This window comes from Struthio camelus, chromosome 2 (assembly GCF_040807025.1).
Source record: "Struthio camelus isolate bStrCam1 chromosome 2, bStrCam1.hap1, whole genome shotgun sequence".
Taxonomy (NCBI): Eukaryota; Metazoa; Chordata; class Aves; order Struthioniformes; family Struthionidae; genus Struthio; species Struthio camelus.
In genome coordinates this window covers 49,327,555-49,346,924 of record NC_090943.1, presented here as the reverse complement: position 1 = coordinate 49,346,924, position 19,370 = coordinate 49,327,555, and the positions used below count along the sequence as shown (strand labels likewise).

Sequence of the window (19,370 nt, the reverse complement as noted above, 5' to 3'; positions counted from 1 at the left end):
AATTGTTTGTTTAGGAAATTCATTACCAAGGACACCACCTGCATCCAGACAGATGAAGTCACCCATCATAACTGCTTCTTACAAACAGTGGCTTTCTAAAATATTGCACAACGACATTTTCACATTACAGATGACTGCATAGTTCTCAGATCATGATTTTGGATTAGTGTTGATAGCTTCCATACTGAAAATATTACATTACTGGAATCTAATTTTTGATATATAATCCCACCTGCCCCCAGTTGAAACTGTCCTTTCTCTATACCTTACATCAGAGGACAACTTTGACGAGTCATTCCACTGTGCTTATGAATTATTCCTCCTGTAAAGTTACTCGCCCACTGTCAGGCTTTCTAGTTGCCTTCTTTTCCTTTCAGGCATCTCACATTCACACTTTGACTAATCCAGGATTTATTTGAAACATATAATATATATAATATACTATACTGATTTTACATGACCCTATCAAGAATCTATTACCCTGTCTTAGGCTGATCTTCTAGTTTCATCGTAATTTTCATCTTATCCTTACCCACCAGACGTATGGTTACCCTTGTATTCATCTTAATAGATTTCTTTGCCCGGTGTGAATGACTGGCTTTCCTGCAGTTTATAGTTTAGTATCACCAGTTCAAACAGTCATTTTTTACATTTTATCCATTAAGTCTGGAGCACAAGTATCCACATGCTCAGATAATTTAACGACATTCGTGCACCTGGTAGGGAAAGAAGGAGCTAATAAAAGCATAAAATGCAACAAGTCAGTATACACAAAACAGTTCTACCTAGAAAGAGTATTTGATTTTAGTTAAGGACAGAAATACTCACAGTAAATGAATATCACCGAACTTCTGTGGGAAAATCAAAAAGATGCACTATTTTTCACACTTTCAATGAAAAACAGATGAACAGTGCTATTTCCATCATGATTATTTTTTAGTTTCCTCCAGAGTACTCTATTCATGTTGTTCATGAGCATTCACAAACAACAGTCATTGGGCACCAATCCCTAAGTTAACCACTAACAATTCAATCACTGCATAAGCACTGTAATATCCATAGACGGGTTAATCAGTATTTCAGTTTCTGAATAAGAATTTTAAGGTGTTTAATAGCTGTTAAATGTCTTTGAACGGTGATGAGATTTCACAAACTTACAAGTGAAATGAATGATTCATTTTTCACTTCCGTCAGCGAGTCAAAATCATAGCACCTACAAACATTTTTCAAGATGCTTAATTAACACTGAACAATTCAGCTCATGATATAAACAGTTTATGGTTATTTCAAAATTAATGGTTCCTATTAGTATCCCAAATAAAGGTAGAATATATTTTCTGGGACAAATTCATGAGAGGGAACACTTGAAACAAATTTGCTCCAAGGAATAGGGCTTATATGGCTTTCTTCTGCACTGAGCAAAATCTTGCACATACAAAGGGGCATACGTGAAATGTGCCAGTGTTGTAAAAAAATCACAATTACAAAGCAAAGCAGAATACTTGTACCACATCCCACATGCCATATTACCAGTAAGTATGAAAGCAGCTATTAACATTATTTATTCAGATATTCAGATGTGTTTATTTTTAATAATCCTTTGGCACATTTTGGTTTAAGTCACCTACACTGACTAAAAATAAATATAAGAACGGCCATTGATCAATAAAGAAAGGATATTCCTTCTAGAGCCATATTTTTCAAACTATTTTATTTCCTAAAAGGAAATGCAACAAAAGTTAGCTACGTTTATAGCTTCTTCATGCATTTCAGCTCAGAATCAAATATTGATAGACTGTGATTAAAGTGAAGAAATATTTGTGTCTACTCAGGATAATTATTAAAAACATTATGGGCTGCAGACTAAATACATCTGTATGTATGTATCTCTTTTTTAGAAATACTGTATCGCTAGATGTTGCATTATCACCATCTACTGTTTTATCTGATAAAGACTATCAGCCTTCATCGTATTTTCTCCAGCCTAGTCTTGTTTAAGAATGTAACTAAATGTCATGAATCTAAATGTTTTTTTGGAAATGAATGTGACAAAGACTAAGTAATTTGTTTACTCTCTATATCTTTGAAGATGTTATTCCATCAAACATCAAATCACCTGAACATTTTTCCATTATGATTTCATTGTACAGGCTTGATACATTTCAGTATTAAATGCTCTCTGCTAATTAATATTCCCTTACAGAAGAAAAGATATATCGTTAGAGAAATAAAGCCTGAATGCAGCATTAGTTGTTTTCAAGCATTATTACTTGATTAAACACCCTGCAATTGCCATGTTACATTTCTTCAGCTTGCAGTCTTGGGCTGCAGCATCTGCCAAAAAGGATCTCACTCGTCTAGCAATACAGAAATTAGTCTGAAATTAGAAATTTCAAGAATCCACCTATTATCTGATCTACATGCATCAAATTACAGAAAACACAGACAATTTTGAAGAACAGAAAGTTCCAATGGAAAATCAGATACATTAAGTAAACCCTGGAAGAATGCATCCCAGAGGAATTCAGACTAAAACATTCCTAATGTAAAACATTATTGGCTCTTTCCTGAATATAGGTATATTCGTAAGTAGAATTATGTTCCTTTAAATGTTGCAAGTATACTTAATGTCAACAGTATTGTCTCTTCTGTGAAACCAATTCCCATAAACAATTTAAATACTAATTTGCTTCAATTTTGATAGGAAAGCTCCCTCTTCCTACATCTCTTTCAAGCAGGCATCTCTTTCAGTGTTTATTTCTGATACACATTAATTTATCTATAGTACCAAAAAGAAGCATGCAAACGCGTGAGAGAGAAAAGCACAGCTTACAGCTGTACAAAAGCACATTACTACAAGTCTACAACCAAAGGCTAAGGGAATCAAGCAATACAGAGGAAATTAATTGTGTATAACCTCTGTTGTCAGATACAAGTTTTTGTATACTTTCTAGCCTTCCTGGGTATGATGCTGTGGTCTTAGAATCCAGTGAAATATGAGCAAATCAGAAACAAAGTAACCAGCCAGCAACATTGAAAAGTTATTTTAGAACACATGAAGGGCATACCACACATGCAAGAGAAGCAGTGACCTAGGAATTATGTTCACTAATGTAGCTGTGTCATATAAGAACAGCCATATAACAGAAAAAGGGAAAGAAAAATACACTGATAGTCCAGCAAATCGAGAATTTATTCCACTCACTGCAGCAATTTTCTCATTGCAATTTACTGAACACAGCAAAGAGCCGGAAGGCTACTTCTGCATGAAAGAGTACAATATCCTTGATGCAGAGTTAAAAGAAAACACACCTTGCCAACAAGGGCAAACTGCAACAACATATACCTGGCATATTCAAATATTGCAAAAATATACAATATCTTTCATGCAGGTGGTTACAGTTTGACCTAAAGTAATAACACTATACTCCTCCGTTTTCTTACTAAAATTATCTTACAAATGAATAAAATTAAATAACAGTTTCAACAAAAAAAAAAAGACATAGGTGATCTCAAGGCATTTGCTTAATTACAAAATCATTAAACTCTGTTGCTGCTGCATGTCTCAAAGAACCAATAATTCGCTAGAAATGCCTTAAGCATAATTCTCTACCCAATATTGAAAATAATACTTTTAAACATTACAAAAAAGAATGAACACAACCATCAGCTCCACCCATTGCCTGCCCAGATCATCACAACCAGGTGGGGGCTGCAGCAAGGAGCTCGGGGAGCTCAGCTCTTGGAGGATGAGATTTAGAGGAAACTTAAGTAATTTTTATCTTTAAGGCACTTTGCCTCCCATTCACATCAGTTAGAGACCCAATTAGATTGCACCACAGTCAAATGGACAAACTCTGCTAAAAAACAAAAAGTTTGCTCCTCAATCAAAGAAAGGTGCACTAAAAAGGAGTAAAAAATACAGTAACCTCAAAACTCAAAAAGATGGCTCAACAGAATTAAAAGTTATACCAGACCTTGCTGCACAGGATTTTCACAGGATCTACATCATGCAAGCTGAATGAAAGGCCCCAAGATGATCTAGTGCTCACCTTCTGATTTCATAGAACCCATACAGAGTATCAGGCTATATACTTTTTAAAAATGAGCGCCCTCAAAATTTTACAAAGGAATTGCTTGCACAAAGGCTGGCAGCCTCTTGGTAGCTCCTAATAGCTAAATCCCTCACCAGCGTACGCAGGGTCAATTGTCCTGTCTATGCTCTAATGCCAAGCTGTCCTGCAAACCCCGCTAGAGACTTATCCAGCACAACAAATTTCTGAACTTTCCTATACAGAGCTCTAAATAAATTGTTTCTGTGGGACATGGACCATGTCTTGGACACCTGTGTGTTGTAACTGTCAAAAGTATGCTGTTCTAGTTTATCAATTTTTATCAGGGTACCTCTCTGTGAAGATGTGTGCATGTGTGCCTTTCCATAACTCTCCAGTAGCTGCATGTAAGTGTAGTTTTCTGGGAGAGAGGAACGTGGAGCCCTACTGGGCTCTAAGTATTAACCTCCATCCTCTCTAGCTGTACGTTGCTGTACTTCGGTACTGTCACATTCCCATCGAAAAGTAGTTCTGCAGGTCTTTAACGTAGGGGAGGTTGGAGAGGAGCCTTACAGTGCTATGCTGGCCTTCAGGAAGTGCTGGACACTAAAAAGATTGCAGGAGATACAGACTAAAGTATCTTCCCACTTAAAGTCCTGATTTATGGGCCCAACTTTGTCATTTGAACTGTTCCACCTTTAGCTGCTTCTCATATACAGCTTCTCATGAGAATTGCTTTGAACAAGCAAACCAATCAGTTATCAAACTGGTTATCAAATCAATCTCTTAACCAATATTGGCCTGAACTGGAAATGATCTGAAACAATTTCAGTCATAGCTGTAACTCTGTATCAACAACGAAACAAAACATTTACTCTTTGACTCCCAGGCAACATCTGCTTGCATTCTTAAATGAAAACACAAGAACTTCAGTCATGGTTACAGAGTTTTCGGTAAGAACTTGGCTCCCTCATTTAGGTCTTGGCTCCCAGCACATCGTTCATAGAACTTGAAAGCCATGTTTAACCACTGAAATGCAAAGATTATGGAGGCTAACTTCTTAAATTACTCCAGCTAAATCAGCAAGAATTCTCTGTTAGTGTTCTGTGTCACATTATCTCACATTTGGGGCCAAGAAAGACTGTGCACATGAACAGTTATGGTAGCTCAGCTGATATAATAGTAACCTGAGCTCTACCTGAAGTGGCAGAGGTTCACCTCACTGAAACAAGCAAACGACAGTTCGCCGGGAAAAGCTTATTGAAAAAGAAGCAGCAATCAGCAATGTCCTACAGTTTCCAAGGAGATAAGAATATTTGTTCAAAAACCTAAAATGACCTGAAGCATTCTAGTTTTAATTTCTAATTTTTATTTTCAGGACTAAATGAGGGAGAAGAAAAAAGGCAGACAGCACAATTGGATGAACGAGCACGGGCAACTGGCAGGGAATCATTTGTTACTGTTTTAATCAATTCAGTTTCAAACTAGCGTTCCCTTGGAATGCCTTCAGAGAAGCAAACAGGCAGCAAGCACTGGGATTTAACGATACAGCAATCTGCTGATTGACTCCTGGATATTTATAAATCACAAAACTCTTCCACCTTTAACATTTATTTCATTTGTAGTAAGAAGTCATAAATAATTGAAAGTCATGTGATAAATTATTCAGCTAAGCACCCAGTTTCCAAGGAATCATAGCATGAGCCTAGATTAATGGTATAATGCAAGGCAGACGCAGGAGTTGAGCTGACACCCCACAATTACCACATGCAGAAGTGGTTCTGCGAGTTTAGCGCTTCTCAGCATGTCCTTTCCACCAAGGGGACGTATAAGTACCTTTTGAATATTTATGAACCAGAAGTCCCTATTGCCTACTGTGTACTTCAGCTGCCGGCCTATGCGTGGTTATGAATTACGGGTAACTTAACCCAGAGCTTCACTTTGCACAACAATTAGGACATTCATTATCTATAAGTGATAGCACTGTCCTTCAAGACTGCTGTTGAACAGAAACAGTAGCTAGAAAGAGATACTGTCTTTAACCATAATTACCTGTTATAATTAACTGATAAACTACCCGGGGAGACAGGAATAGAAGTGACTGCAGGAATATTACCATGTTTGCTGTTTAAATGCTGATACAATCCTGCTACTTTTTTAATGTGTCAGATATATAATTGATTTTGGGTAGGTCAGGAAACAAGTTTCTGATTGCCAACAAAAAAGCAAACTCCTCAGCTATTTAGATGCACATCTGGAAAATCTTAGGCAATTCCAGAATCTGAGAGAGAAAAGAAATTGCAGATGTCCTGCACTTTGAAGAGATGATTTGTAAATCTGATGTCAATTTACAATACGTGATGTAAATTCAAAGTCAATGTTTTCTGAATGCACCAGTACATTTAAAGTCATACTAACATTTTGTTTAAAAAATTCACATCAACTATTTTAGATGCAATATTGAAATGCCTTTCTTGTCTTTCACATCAAAGAAAAGATCAGATTTGAGCAGAGCAATGAAATGGTAGAGTTCTATAAACAGCACTGACTTGATAACTCCTGAGCTGCTAAATAAACTTCATTTGTAACTGCCAATGAAACTAGTGTTGTATTCACATATCGGAAACTCAAGTCAGTCCTATCAAATAAGATCAAATAAGCTTCAAAGCATTTACATATTACATGTCGGCAAAGAACTGAAAGTAAATATTAAATATCAAACACACTAGAAAACTGCAGAAGAATCCATAGTGCAATTGTCCAATCACCTTTTGAAACTTTACCAATTGTCCCTCATTTGTTAACCTTGTCTACCAAGGAAAGAATTGTTTGTCTAACAAACACTACTCAACGTATGGATCTACTGGCCAATTTCAGCCAAATTTGTCAGAAAGGTAGCAATCTCAAGGATTTTAAGATGACACTGTTTAATGAGCTAAGTAGGAAGTGCAAGAGACCTAGATTAGTAGCCCCTCAATCTCAAAACTTATTTACTGTCTGAGCTGCCAAATCATCAATGTACATATACTAATCATCTCATCTGTGCATGTACTCAGGGAACACCACAGCTTGACCTGTCTAGCCACTAATTAGGGGATGCAGGGAGGAAAGACATATATTGGAGGGATGCTAGAGGGAAGGAAGAAGTTGGAGCTATGCTTAGAGGAAATAGAAGAAAACTGAAGACATTGCAGAAAAAAAGAATGTGGTCATAAAATACATGGTGAAAGAACTGGGCTTATTGTGGTAGGATGAAGGGACACAGGATGCAAATCTACAGGAAGCCAGGCTTCCTTTCTGCCACACACAGACAGCCTATTTCCAAACTGTAGAACTGACCCCTGCATTACACTGCTCTAAAGGAGCACAGAGCATTTACAGTGTTGTTAAAGATTGTGCTAATATTTAGCAAGATTAAAGATAACAATGAATAATCTCTTAAGTAGTGGCCTGGTTATTTTCCAGGCCTATCACCCTTGCCATACGAACACAGGCAAACTACTTAAAGTCTCTGTTTCTTGCCCATTCACAAATTGGGTAAAAATATTTCACAGCTCTGAAAAGTGTTTTCAGGTCCCAAAATGAAAGAGGTGCTACATGCATGCAAAGAATCATTCTTAATAGACAGTATTCCATAATGGGTCTAGAAAAGACTGAGCAGCACTGTTTGTCCCTAGCTAGTGTATTTATAACATTAAATTAAATAAATGTAAAGAAAAAACAGACACTTATCTACAAATCCATTATTGCTGCAAATTCTATGAAAGAAGAAGAGCCACCAAACAAAAATACATACAGAAGTCATTTTTACCCAAATTAAAGCTAGATTTTTTTTTCTTCTTTCTTAAACAAAAATCTGGAGCTTCTAAAAAATATGTGAAACTTCACTAATGGGCAACCAGTGATTTGCATACCCACCTATCATGTCTAAATTCAATTCAAACCCTGGAAAAGATTAAGAACTCAGCAAATATTTGTGAACGCATGCAATCCTTATTTAGAGACCAGCTACATATTAGCTGAATCAGTTTGCAATTTGAAATAAAGATTTACCAAAGCTCATTTTAGGGTTCACTAGAATGAAAAGGCAGTGTCAATATTAAGCAGTGCAATCTTAACTTTTAGTGGATAAACAGTACATGGCTCAAAAACAGAAGACTTGCAAACATCTAACGGAGGAAATATCAAATAAAATACAAAACAAGCCATCCTGAGCTAAGGAGCTTCCTTTCCTATGAACACATCTCTTGTGCTTAACTGATGCTGGTATCTAAGATGATGCAAATTCTGACCACTGTTTCTCCTAGAGCTGGAGTATATAGATGGTGTCTCTCCTGTATGGATTGTCTAGTACAGAACATAGTGTCTCAGCTTCCAGCCTTTCTCTTTATGAGAAATAATTAATTTTGTTCTCTATTCAGCTGCCTAATTTCACACAAGTTGTAGGGACTGCTGTATTTGAGATATCTCTCTGTCATACTTGGTCAGAAGCATCCAACAGGATCAACAGCTCCTGTAGGACATGGACAGCAAATTGCATAACTTTCTACACAAACGAGGAAGATAAAAGTTACTTGCCCTAGCCATAAATCTACAAACAGAAACTTCAATTTTCTTTTTAGGAAATGATTATGAAACTCGGCAAAGTTATTTATCATGTCTACACAAACCAGTTGTTTCAGAACGAAGTTAAGTGGAATTCTGAAGTTTAATGGCCAGGCTGAAAGAACTCCATCGGGGCACCACGTTGCTCCAGAATACGAATCACAGGTTTGGCTTTATCCTCTATGGATAATATACCTTGGAAAAAAATAAACACTAGCAATACAGGCAGAGAAGTGATTGCTCAGTGAGCTTAAACGAGCACAGATCTTTTCATGACAGCACATTTGAGGAAACAGGAAAACTCATCTGGCCTGCACATAACTAGAATTTTCTAAGGGAAAATGGAGTTCATTAACATTAGAAAATGTGTTGTATGATTAGGGAATTTTCCTGGCTTAGACATGCAGTTGTTAAGCTACGGCTATAACTGGTAGCCGTTTACAGCAATATGTAATTTTCTAGTCAAGACAGAGTGGAAGGCAAAACTGAAATGAAAAGGGTTTTCAGAGTCACCAAATAAAACAGACGGTAAAATTATAGAAAATACTTCAGACTGTGAATACAAAAACTACAAAAAAAAAAGTATACAAATTTAATGCAATATGTAAGAAATGAGTCATACAACACAACACTTAAGAGTGGCATACAGTATGAGGCCTACACGCACTATTGCACTGATAATACTTTATATTCTTATTACTTATACAGCATGTGATGTCCCTATCATGTTGGATGTCTCTGATCTAGTGTAATCTCAGAAAGTCATCTAACCTGAGCCTATCTATACACAAAACAGGAGTTCACCTAGAAATCTCAGATACTAAGGAGCTACGGATAAATAGCTGGTAAATTCTACATCAGAAGAAATAAGCGATGGATGGGAGAGAAGAAACTAAGAACATACTTTGTAATTATAAATTGCAATTACCGATACATCAACTGTACAGCACTTGACTTCATTTCCTAAGCACAGTTTGTAAGTAACAATATTGTCCTATACCTATTTTGATTTTAAAATGTACAAATAATCCTAACACTGTGCAGCTCAAGCTTTTACAGTTTTTCAAATGGAAGCCCTAGTTTCCTCTGTTGCCTCTGAGCCAAGCCATGCAGAACTACATGCAGGTTACCTGATTACACTCTGTTCCTAATAGCGTTCTGAACGTGAGGCTTCGTTTTCCACAATTTCCGGTACACTGGTTAAGAAGTCATACAATAAAGGACCCCAGTGAAAAGGACTATACATGACAGCAAGGTCATACTCAGCGCAATTGTGGAACTGCACCTGCCATTGAATTAAATACTCAAGGTGAGAACGGTATTGCCAATGTCGTCTGTTATTTTTCATCCTTACCTCAACACTAATTCATATCCCAATGTGAATTCTACAGTAGATTCTTCAACATTAAGATTTTTCTTGCGCTTCTTTTTTTCAGTCCCACTGAGTACCATTCTCTGACTTTGACTGCCTACAGAAACAGCAGGAGAGAAACCTTTCCACATGGGCTCATAAACTTTTTCTGTCAACCTCTTTTAAGTAAATTGCAAATTTGATGTGATCCGCTCTGATCAAGCACTGCTTGCTTCTATTTTTCTCAGGAGAGGAGCTACACAGCATTATGTACTGTTTTATGAAACCATTACTGTTAACTGCATGTATTGTTTAAATTTTATTGCTGGACTTGAATATCTAAACCAGGAGATGTAAATAATTTCACTGGGCAAGCTATTGGATACAGGTGTTGGAATGAGATCAAAGGCTGGCTCACTGCTAGAGTTTGTTCAAAGCAAAACATGCAGTACAGAATCTTTTATGGCAATATTGTGGAAATATAGATCAGAAGCACATTCAATGGTATATTTAACTTTTCAGGAGTAAAAGGAAAAATGTTGATAGTCAGATTCTTTCTCACTTCTACAGATACAAGTCTCAATAGACAGCTTGCTTTAAAAAAATATGAACTCTGAGTAGGAAACAAAATATGACCTACTTTCTTTTAAGATTCATCAACTTCTCTTCCTCTTTTACAGGCAGATATCCCAGTTCTCTCTCCCACCATGACCACCTTCTTGTCCCAAGCTTGACTCATTTTTCTCTTCCCCCTCCTAGTACCATCTTCTCTTTCTCCTCTGTCAGAGATATCAAATTTTTCGCTTGGCCATCTCCAACAACTCCGCTTCTCCAAGAACTTCCATTTGACCTTCTGATCTTCCTTATCCTCACTTTCCCCTTTTCCCTGTCTGCTTGTCTTCTTCCTCTTTCCTCTTACAAGTTTGCTTATGTCTTCCTCATCTCTAAAGACTCACCTTTCAGCACTTGCCTTCATTTTCCCTCTTTTTTCCTTTATGTCCTCGACGTTTACAACTGCTTTTTAAGTTCTGCACTTTTCTAAACTCTTCCAAATTGAAAATAGCCCTTTGCATTGAGTAAAATTGTTTTTGCCAAAGTTTCTAGCTAGCCCCTTCACTGATTTTCTGCAGCCTCTTTAGACATTTTTATCACAGATCTTGTCCTCCTTTCTTGGCTTCTAATAATGTTGCCCTCTCCTGACTAACCGCTTGTCTCTCAAATTACTCTTTCACTACTTTCTGAAAGAATCTCACCTTCCTGACAATTTTTTTTTTAAATGTACCAGTACAGTCCATCCTTGCTCCCCACCTTCCCCTATTTTTCACTTTATCCCCAACATCTCTTATCTGCAAATACAAATTGCGATATTTTTATACTGCTACTCTGGAGTGTTCTCTAGCTTAAGTTTATCTCCTCCTGTCGAGAAGGACTAGCCAGCATTTCAAGCTCAAACCATTCTCAGTCTCCACTCTGTCCACCTAACATTTTAATTTCTCTATCAGAACAGAAACTATTCTGCTGGACACATCAGCCCATAATCCAAACTTGATTTTTGATTTGAATTTCCTTCCACGTTTACTCATTTATGCAGGCTCTCTTAATTCCCCTACAAAATCATTTTTAAAACTTTCCTGCGGTGCAATAGCTATAAAACTTATTAACACTTAGAGAGTGGTTATGACACATCTGTAGCCTTTCAACCTCACTACTACTGTTTCATCGTTTCCAGGCATGAAATCTCCCTTCCTGACTTTTGTCTATAAGGTCTTTGCAGTAGGTACTATCTTTCTGTGCTGGGTTTTTGCAGCACCAAGCACAATATTGTCGTGGCTGAGAGTTACCAGTGCTACTCTAATCCAAATAACAGCAATACATACTGCTGTTTCACAAAGAAAGACAAAACAGATAGAAAATCTAACATTTGCTCCTCCAAATGCATGTGCTACTTGCATTAAAATGATGTCCCACCAAATAAAGTAACTGTTAAAACTATCTTTTCCTCTCTAGCTTACAGGTAGTCCTGGCTGTAGCCTCCATACAATTATCCAGTGGCCTTGCACGGCCGGGTATGTGGGGTTATCTGGGATCTCCACAGCCTACAACGCTCACCAAAAGATTTTACACATCATCAACTGATGGGGGCACTGAGCCACAGTTACCGCAGCTGTCAGTCCTGAAAGGGAGAGCTCTGCTCCCCCAGCCCATAACCCGGCCCAGAGGAACTGCAGGGCCAGCCAAGGAGCAGGCTTGCAAAAGGCAGCAGGAGGCGGCAGCAGCAGTGCACAACCGCCGCACAGCAGCATTTCTCAGGCCTGCTCAGCAGCCCCTTCCTCACCCCCAGCAGCTGCCTCAGCTAAAGCCAGTTCAGGTCTGCCTCCCCCCCACTCCACCCCCCCCCCCCCGCAGGGCTCTCTTATCTCTTCTGCTTGATGGTAAAAGAGAGCTGGGAAGAGCAGCTGACATTAGCTCTGAAGCAACCCACGCTTCTCTCTGGGTGGTCTGGTAGCAAAAGAGGAAGCCAGCTCAGGGGCAGAAATATCCTTTTGCAGGCAAGAAAGCCTGCAGAAGTGGCAGCAAATGAGAAGACCAGCACCAACACAGCGCTTCCATTCCTGGAGGACTAACTCTGCCCAAACTCTTGGGTCTACATTCTGTTGTTCTGCATTAACTAAACTAACATAGCAGAGGGACGGAGGCTCTTTTTCTACTCAGACATTTGTATCCACTCATAATAACCACTATTATCATTACAATGAGTAAATACTAATAATCAAAAGAAATATCTTGGGATACTTAGAATAGACAGGGCTACCTATTTCCAGAACCCTAGAAAAAACCTGAAGTTGTTGAGGTATGCATCTTTATTAATATTAGCAAAATTCCAGATGAGTATTGCAATTCACCAGAAAATATATTGAGCTATTTCAACTCAATAGTAGGAATTTTAGCAGCCTCCTAAAATACAGTGTACTTGAAAAGCTTTATTAAATTTTACTAGAACAGAAGCAAGAAGCTGGCATGCATTTCTATAGGAGGTAGGTATTACTGGCCTGAATAACTCTAAGTAGACAGCTTCTATATGCAATAAGTCTGTTGACTTGAGGTATGCCTCAGATCATCACTCTCTCTCCCTCCCAGATAGAAGCAACTGTGCATGTAATACTTCCTTCACAATATCTAGGATCCTTTAGGGATAAAGAAGAAGCATAAGGCATGCCCAAAAACTATTTTTAGAATCATGCAAAAGCTATGCAGACCACACATGAAGTTACATGATAAGCACTGTAAATCTCTGGGATAACTCATTCTGTGGGTATTAAACTAATAGAAAATTGAAAAATAAATTCCTGAACAGCTTCTGTATCATTATCTAAGATTTTCACTGCTTGGGAATTTATGTTCTGATGGTTTAGTTTCATGCTCTTTCACAGTGCTTCAGACTATTACATGGGATGGCTAGATGATTTTCAGGAAACCATCTGACTGGATCTATGACTGCTGTACTTAACATTTATCTCAGCATGTTCTGGATCATCTCTGAAGCAGTAACAATAGAATTCTAATTCTGCTGAGGTAATTTAGGACCTAAACATCTCAATTTCTATTATCTGCCAAAATGCTTACAGAGCTCTATTAAGATTTTTTTAAAGAGTGAGAAGGGAAATGTAAGGGATGCAGTAACCAGTACCATTCTGTAAAGGAGTCTTTTCTTATTTGAAAGTAGTGTTAACAAAGTGCCTTTTTAGTACATTTCACCACCTTACAAAATCAATATCATTAAATAGAGTGTAGACATTTTCTTCTATCTTGAAATGCTGCTTGAGCTTTCATGTTCACCTGGGCTTTTTTTTTTTTTTTTTTTTTTTTTTTTAAATCAGTTACAAATCTAAATGCCAGAAATTTAGAGGAATCCACTCTTCAATCTACATTTCAAGTTCAGCAGGAATGGAGGGAAATATTTGTGATACCCAAGTACCCCCAAGTGGTGTAACGAGAAACTACAGAACATTATAATAAAAACATTTTGGCTTGTTAAATATTGTTGTAATCACAAGAAAGAGGCTAATGAAACAAAAGAAAAAGAATATGCGCACTGATACTCAGCCTCTGTCCTGAGGATGTTAAGGGACGCGTTCAGTCTCATCCCTAACAAAAGACAGGCATGAAATGCTGCAGGCAGTGAATGCTTCTTGAAAATAAAGTCACTGCAAATTAGATTTCTTAAATAAAATTCTAAAGAAAAAAATAGAGATACTTACTTAAAGGCAAAACATATATTGCTCATCTTGGGGGTTTGGCAGCTTGAGCTACAGTGAAAAATACCAAAACTGAAGATACACTTTTCAGTGTTCTTCTGAAATCTGCTGTTATTGAACTCATTCTTAGGGCCTCCAGAGTCCTATAAGCTCAGGTAGCTCCTACCTCTCATTTGTATGATAAATGATGCTAATATAAAAAGGAAACGCAAAATATTTTCTTCATTTTTTTAATCAAAGTTTTGCATTAAATGACATTTCTGTAGCAAACTGTAGCTAAGATTTGGAGAGATGCAAGAATTGTATAAGCTGACACAGGAAAAACTAGAAAAAGCTAGAAGATTACTGGCCTCTAATCCTAATTCAAAGAGCTGAGAACGGTAAATTGATACAGAAAGAAAATAAGCAAGAGAATCATGTATTGGCTGCACATTTATTAAGGCATTATTGCCAAGAATGCATTACTATAAATGGCAAAACTGAGGCACACAAAACTGAACTGATGAGACCTGTCCAAATTCAGGCAGGCACAAAATCAAAATTCGTTGTCAATTTAAAAAAAACTGCTATCACATAGGGATATATCAAAAGGAATACATTTACTGGAAGACTTCCTTTAATTATTATGTCTCATGCTTCAATTATACTACTTAATTGTAAAAAACTGTTAGTTCAGCAGAGTTTCTTTCGAGATCCTGTCAACAGTCTGAGTCCTTATACTGGCACAGAACTGATCCTTGAAAGCATCCAATAAGGTGCTAAAACAAACTTATCTAGAGCAAATAAGAAAATGACTCAAATGAAGAGGAAAGTCCATTAAAAGACATTCAGAAATTCTGACATTTTCATGCTCACTTTTAAAGTTTGAATACTTTAACAGGCCTGTATAATTGGACAGAGCATTATAGTGCAGTGGTTGTACTCAATTAGATGAGGGATTCTCTTTCTCCACATTTTTAAGCAAAAATGTCACGATCATGAAGTTAAATGAACACAGATTGGAAAGCATACATCCAGCATCTTAGTTAGCGTTCAGAACAAAACTCAAAGAGCACAGTTTAATTATACATTTTAAACACAGCTATAAATTATACAATTAAAGTACACATACAGTATATATTACATATTATATGTTACAATTATATCTTTACATAATTATAAATTATAGTCTACAATCATAAACCTGTAAGTCTTCAATAAAATAAAGAATAGCAAATTTTTAAAAACCAGCATATACCTTTGCCCTGCTTCTTGCCAGGATAGTGATGAAAAGTACCTCTGTTCTGAGTCAGCACAAGGGTCCCTTTCACAACATACACGTTACGTTATGAACTCGACCAAGGTACGACAATGGGGAATGGGTAACTCAGATATATTTTTACTGTTTTAATTACTTATTACATAGCTTTGGAGAGGTACGTCACTAATGCTCATAGATTTTCTACCTACCTCCATTTTGTCCTGCATAGTAAATTAAAAGCATTTAGATAGAGGCACCCTCAGACAGACTGATCTGATAAAATATGTCAAAGAAAACCAGATTCAGTTGGAACGTGAGTCAGCATAAAGCCTGGTCCTGTTTAACACCATCACTAAAGTTAAACAATGTATTTGTTACGCCTGCAGGATAACATCAAACTGAGAAACAAAACATAAATTAATACAAAGAAAACATCTACAATGTAAAAAATACGGCCCAAACATTTTTAATTTAAAATATTTGAAGTGCTTACTTACAATTCTTCTCCTTGTTTTGCTTTCTTGTCAAAAACCAGATAAACGCTTCCAAAGCTTCCATTGCCGAGTTTCCTCTGAATTGCATATCTTCTTGCATACGTAGCATCTGAGCAAGCAGAATTAGATCTGGCAACAGTGACATGCTTAGCAGTTTCTTGAAATTTCAGCATTGTTCTGTGCAACAGATACTATGCAAGTTTCTCCAGAACATAGCTTTCAAATCCTCTTACTCTTCCAAGGACGTTCACAGGAAACACATGAAACAGAAAAAAATGGAGTTGACTGAATGTACTACTCTTACTAAAACGCTCATCTAATCCTGCTACAGCACTTAAAAGGGTTGACTTACAGTAAAACACAAACTGAAGTGGAAACATTAGCTATTAAATTGTGGGCAGTAGACTTGAAAGAGAAAATCCAGATAATGAAGATGTGGTATAGGCAATCCTCCTCTAAATCAATACTAAATTAATTCACTGAAAGAACAGGATGGGGGATATGAAAGACAGGCATTTATACATTCATTTATTTAAAAGTTTGGGTGTTTTTTGCAAGAATGGGGACAACTATACCTGTATTTCACCTCACAGTTGCGCCACACACAGCACTTTTCTTTGCATTCTGTCTTTATACCACTACAGTATCTGACACTAAAAATATCCGCGTTTCAGCAGTAGGTCAAGTGATTCCTATGTTTATTGAAGCATAATCTCCATCCATACTTTGAGTTCATTTCCATCAATATCTACAAAGCTGTTCTCTCCTGCTCTTTCACTTGCCTCCCCAATTTCACCAACGGTTTTTCCTCACATCTGTATGCCAGTGCTGGTCTCATCGCTTCTGTGTGATTCACCACTAGCATCTGCTGAAAATTAGAGCCTCCTGACTACTAACAAGCCTACAAGGCTTTCAAAAACCCTACTTCTTCCACCCTCCTTGCTCCTTTGCTATAATAACTTTTCTTGATCAGTTTTGATTTGCAATTCTTTAACTGAGGTCCTAATTCTTCAAACACAGGGAGCACAAAGGCAAACCTCTAGTGCTTCCACAGCTTTCAGTAATCGAATACAGCTTTAAAATGAGTTTGTTTCCTTCATCTTTCTCATTACAAAGGGCAAAGGGTAGGTGTTTCATTGCACATGAAAAACGGAATTGCTTTCATTACCTTGCCTTCTCATGATGCTGTGTGCATTCTTTGTGCTTCAGGACCCTTTGGAACAAATAAAGGTATTATAAGATCCTATGATCAGTGCACCTATTATTACTATAGGTATTGCCTGTGGCAGTGCAAGGTTACCACACTGCATTTGCGCAGCATGGCATATCAATGCCAATGCAAGCACACAAAAATGACTTTTTATTGCTTTGAAAGAGGAAAACGAAAAATGCTTGATTTTAAAATCTGCATTACTGCTGGCTATAAGTCATAGTCTTCACTTCCTAACAATTACAGAGCCCTAATGAAGATTATGATTCTGTATTTTATAACCACAACACTGTGTACATGAACCTATCTTAACACCCATCTGCTGAGCTGCTGGCACCGTGCCAATGGGCTTGACTTGGCAGTGCCACTGTATTATGAAGCATAGCCAAATTTTAATTACTACAAGCCATCTTAACAATAATACAAATTATGTACATTTCTTAAACAAAGACAGACTCATGAGATTTTGTTTCTGTACTCTTCTTGAGAGAGAAAAATTTGAAATGTAAATGGTAAGCAAAAAATGTGAGCTAGAAAATGGCTTACTGCTTCTGTAACTCTCATTCTGTCTTAGAAAGCATAAACGGACCACGCTGAGGTTGACCGGAAAAAAAAATCCATAAAATGTTACACTGCCCATTGTAGAAAGTTTATATATTTTTCAATTATTGTTCTCCAAGGAAGTCTATGTTTTATGGATGCCTGTGTATGCCTTCATAAATTCCAGATAGACTAGTTTTAAAATACATAACTTTTTGAAATATTTACACTTAACAAAAACTGCTGAGCTGTCTCTGTTACTTTTTTCCAGGTAAGAGTTGCTATCACTAGTTACCTTCTGATTTAGGTATTTACCTGACCCCTACAAGAGGGCCACAATCTGTTACACTATACTATCACACTTTAGAGTCCCCTACTGAGACTCATTGTTGTGCTTGATTTCCAGCTCTGTCTCTCACCCTCCTCTTTCTATGCTTCAGTTTCTCCCTATCTACAACAAGGGTAACAATATCATTTTGTAAACTGCTTTGGCATCTACTGCTGAGTAGCATTGTAGGCAGGAGCCAGTGACTGCAGCAGCATCACAGGCAAGTTTTAATGGTATGGACAAGGGCTGGAGTGCTGAGCCATTATATTTCGAAAGAAATATCCCATGACAGTCAATAGACCCTAGAGTCTGATTCAGTTGCAGAAGTAGTTGATTTTTCAAGAAGTATAATAACTAGTAGCCTCTCCCACCTCATTCTAGCCTTTCAGCCCAACCTTCCTTGACATTGTTGTACCAATCTCCTCCTTTAACTGAATAACCATTTCCCATGCAGCAGTACATCAGTTGCTTCATTAAAGTTCAGGATGACTACAGATAACTCAAATACAAACAAACAAACAAAAAACCCAAACTGTTAAGACCCCCCTCTTCAAAAACTCTTGTCTGCTCAGCCTGACAATGCTTCGGTAATCCCACAGTACATTTTCTTCATTTTCCTTTTTTCCAGTCAAATCCCACTCTGCAGCCTTGCACACTGCTGAGGCCAGAGTAATAGAATTATATTGCTTTCACTTTTTTTTCCCCCCCTTCTTCCCTGGCTACAGTTAGGTCACCCTCCTCCTTACTATTGCAAGCTAAAGGAAAGTTATTGTTTAGGTTCTCACGGTTCCAACTACACATGTACAGCACACCTCCACTTCTTCCCTTGATGTCTCTTGCATTCACATCAGAAGGGAAGATACTGTTTTTAATTTCCTTTAGGTAACTTTCAGCTTTCTTCCACAATAATTAATGTGTCCCTACGCTTCCTTACTTCCAAGATGAACCTTTCTTTGCTGATCAAAGCCTTTTTCCAGTTCTTTCAGATTTTCTTTTTACTCCTTAAGAATCCCTCTGGTACATCAATTACCGTTCATCCCCCACTTGCAGTAACAATTCCAGAGTTTTTACATTTAAACTCCAGATCTCCTCCACCTATGCTTTCTTGAATCCTTCCCCCCCACCACCAATGACTTCACTGGCCTGCTCATTTAAACATCTCAAAATATTTAACATTCCTCCTCTTTTTGAAATAAAAACTAATAGGGGTAATCCTCCTAGCTTCCCTCCCTCTCCATAAAGTTTAAACAAAATCAACTCTTGAACACTAACTCCAAGGTTATTTTCTATAACG

The 19,370-nt window shown here is 37.4% G+C and overlaps 1 protein-coding gene across 10 annotated transcripts in view; it reads right to left on the bottom strand.

Annotated features, from left to right (window-relative positions):
- NEK11 (NIMA related kinase 11) overlaps positions 1-19,370 on the bottom strand; it is a 117,293-nt gene that overhangs the window by 97,274 nt on the left and 649 nt on the right. For 4 of the 10 annotated variants that reach the window (XM_009687855.2, XM_068935599.1, XM_009687858.2 and 1 more), the window contains exon 1: positions 16,002-16,317. In XM_009687855.2, the coding sequence (XP_009686150.1) occupies positions 16,002-16,171 (170 nt within the window). In that variant the 5' untranslated portion in view covers positions 16,172-16,317. Of the gene's footprint in view, positions 1-16,001; positions 16,318-17,166; positions 17,212-19,370 lie in introns of those variants that run through there. The other 6 variants (XM_068935595.1, XM_068935596.1, XM_068935598.1 and 3 more) reach the window with 5 other exon arrangements.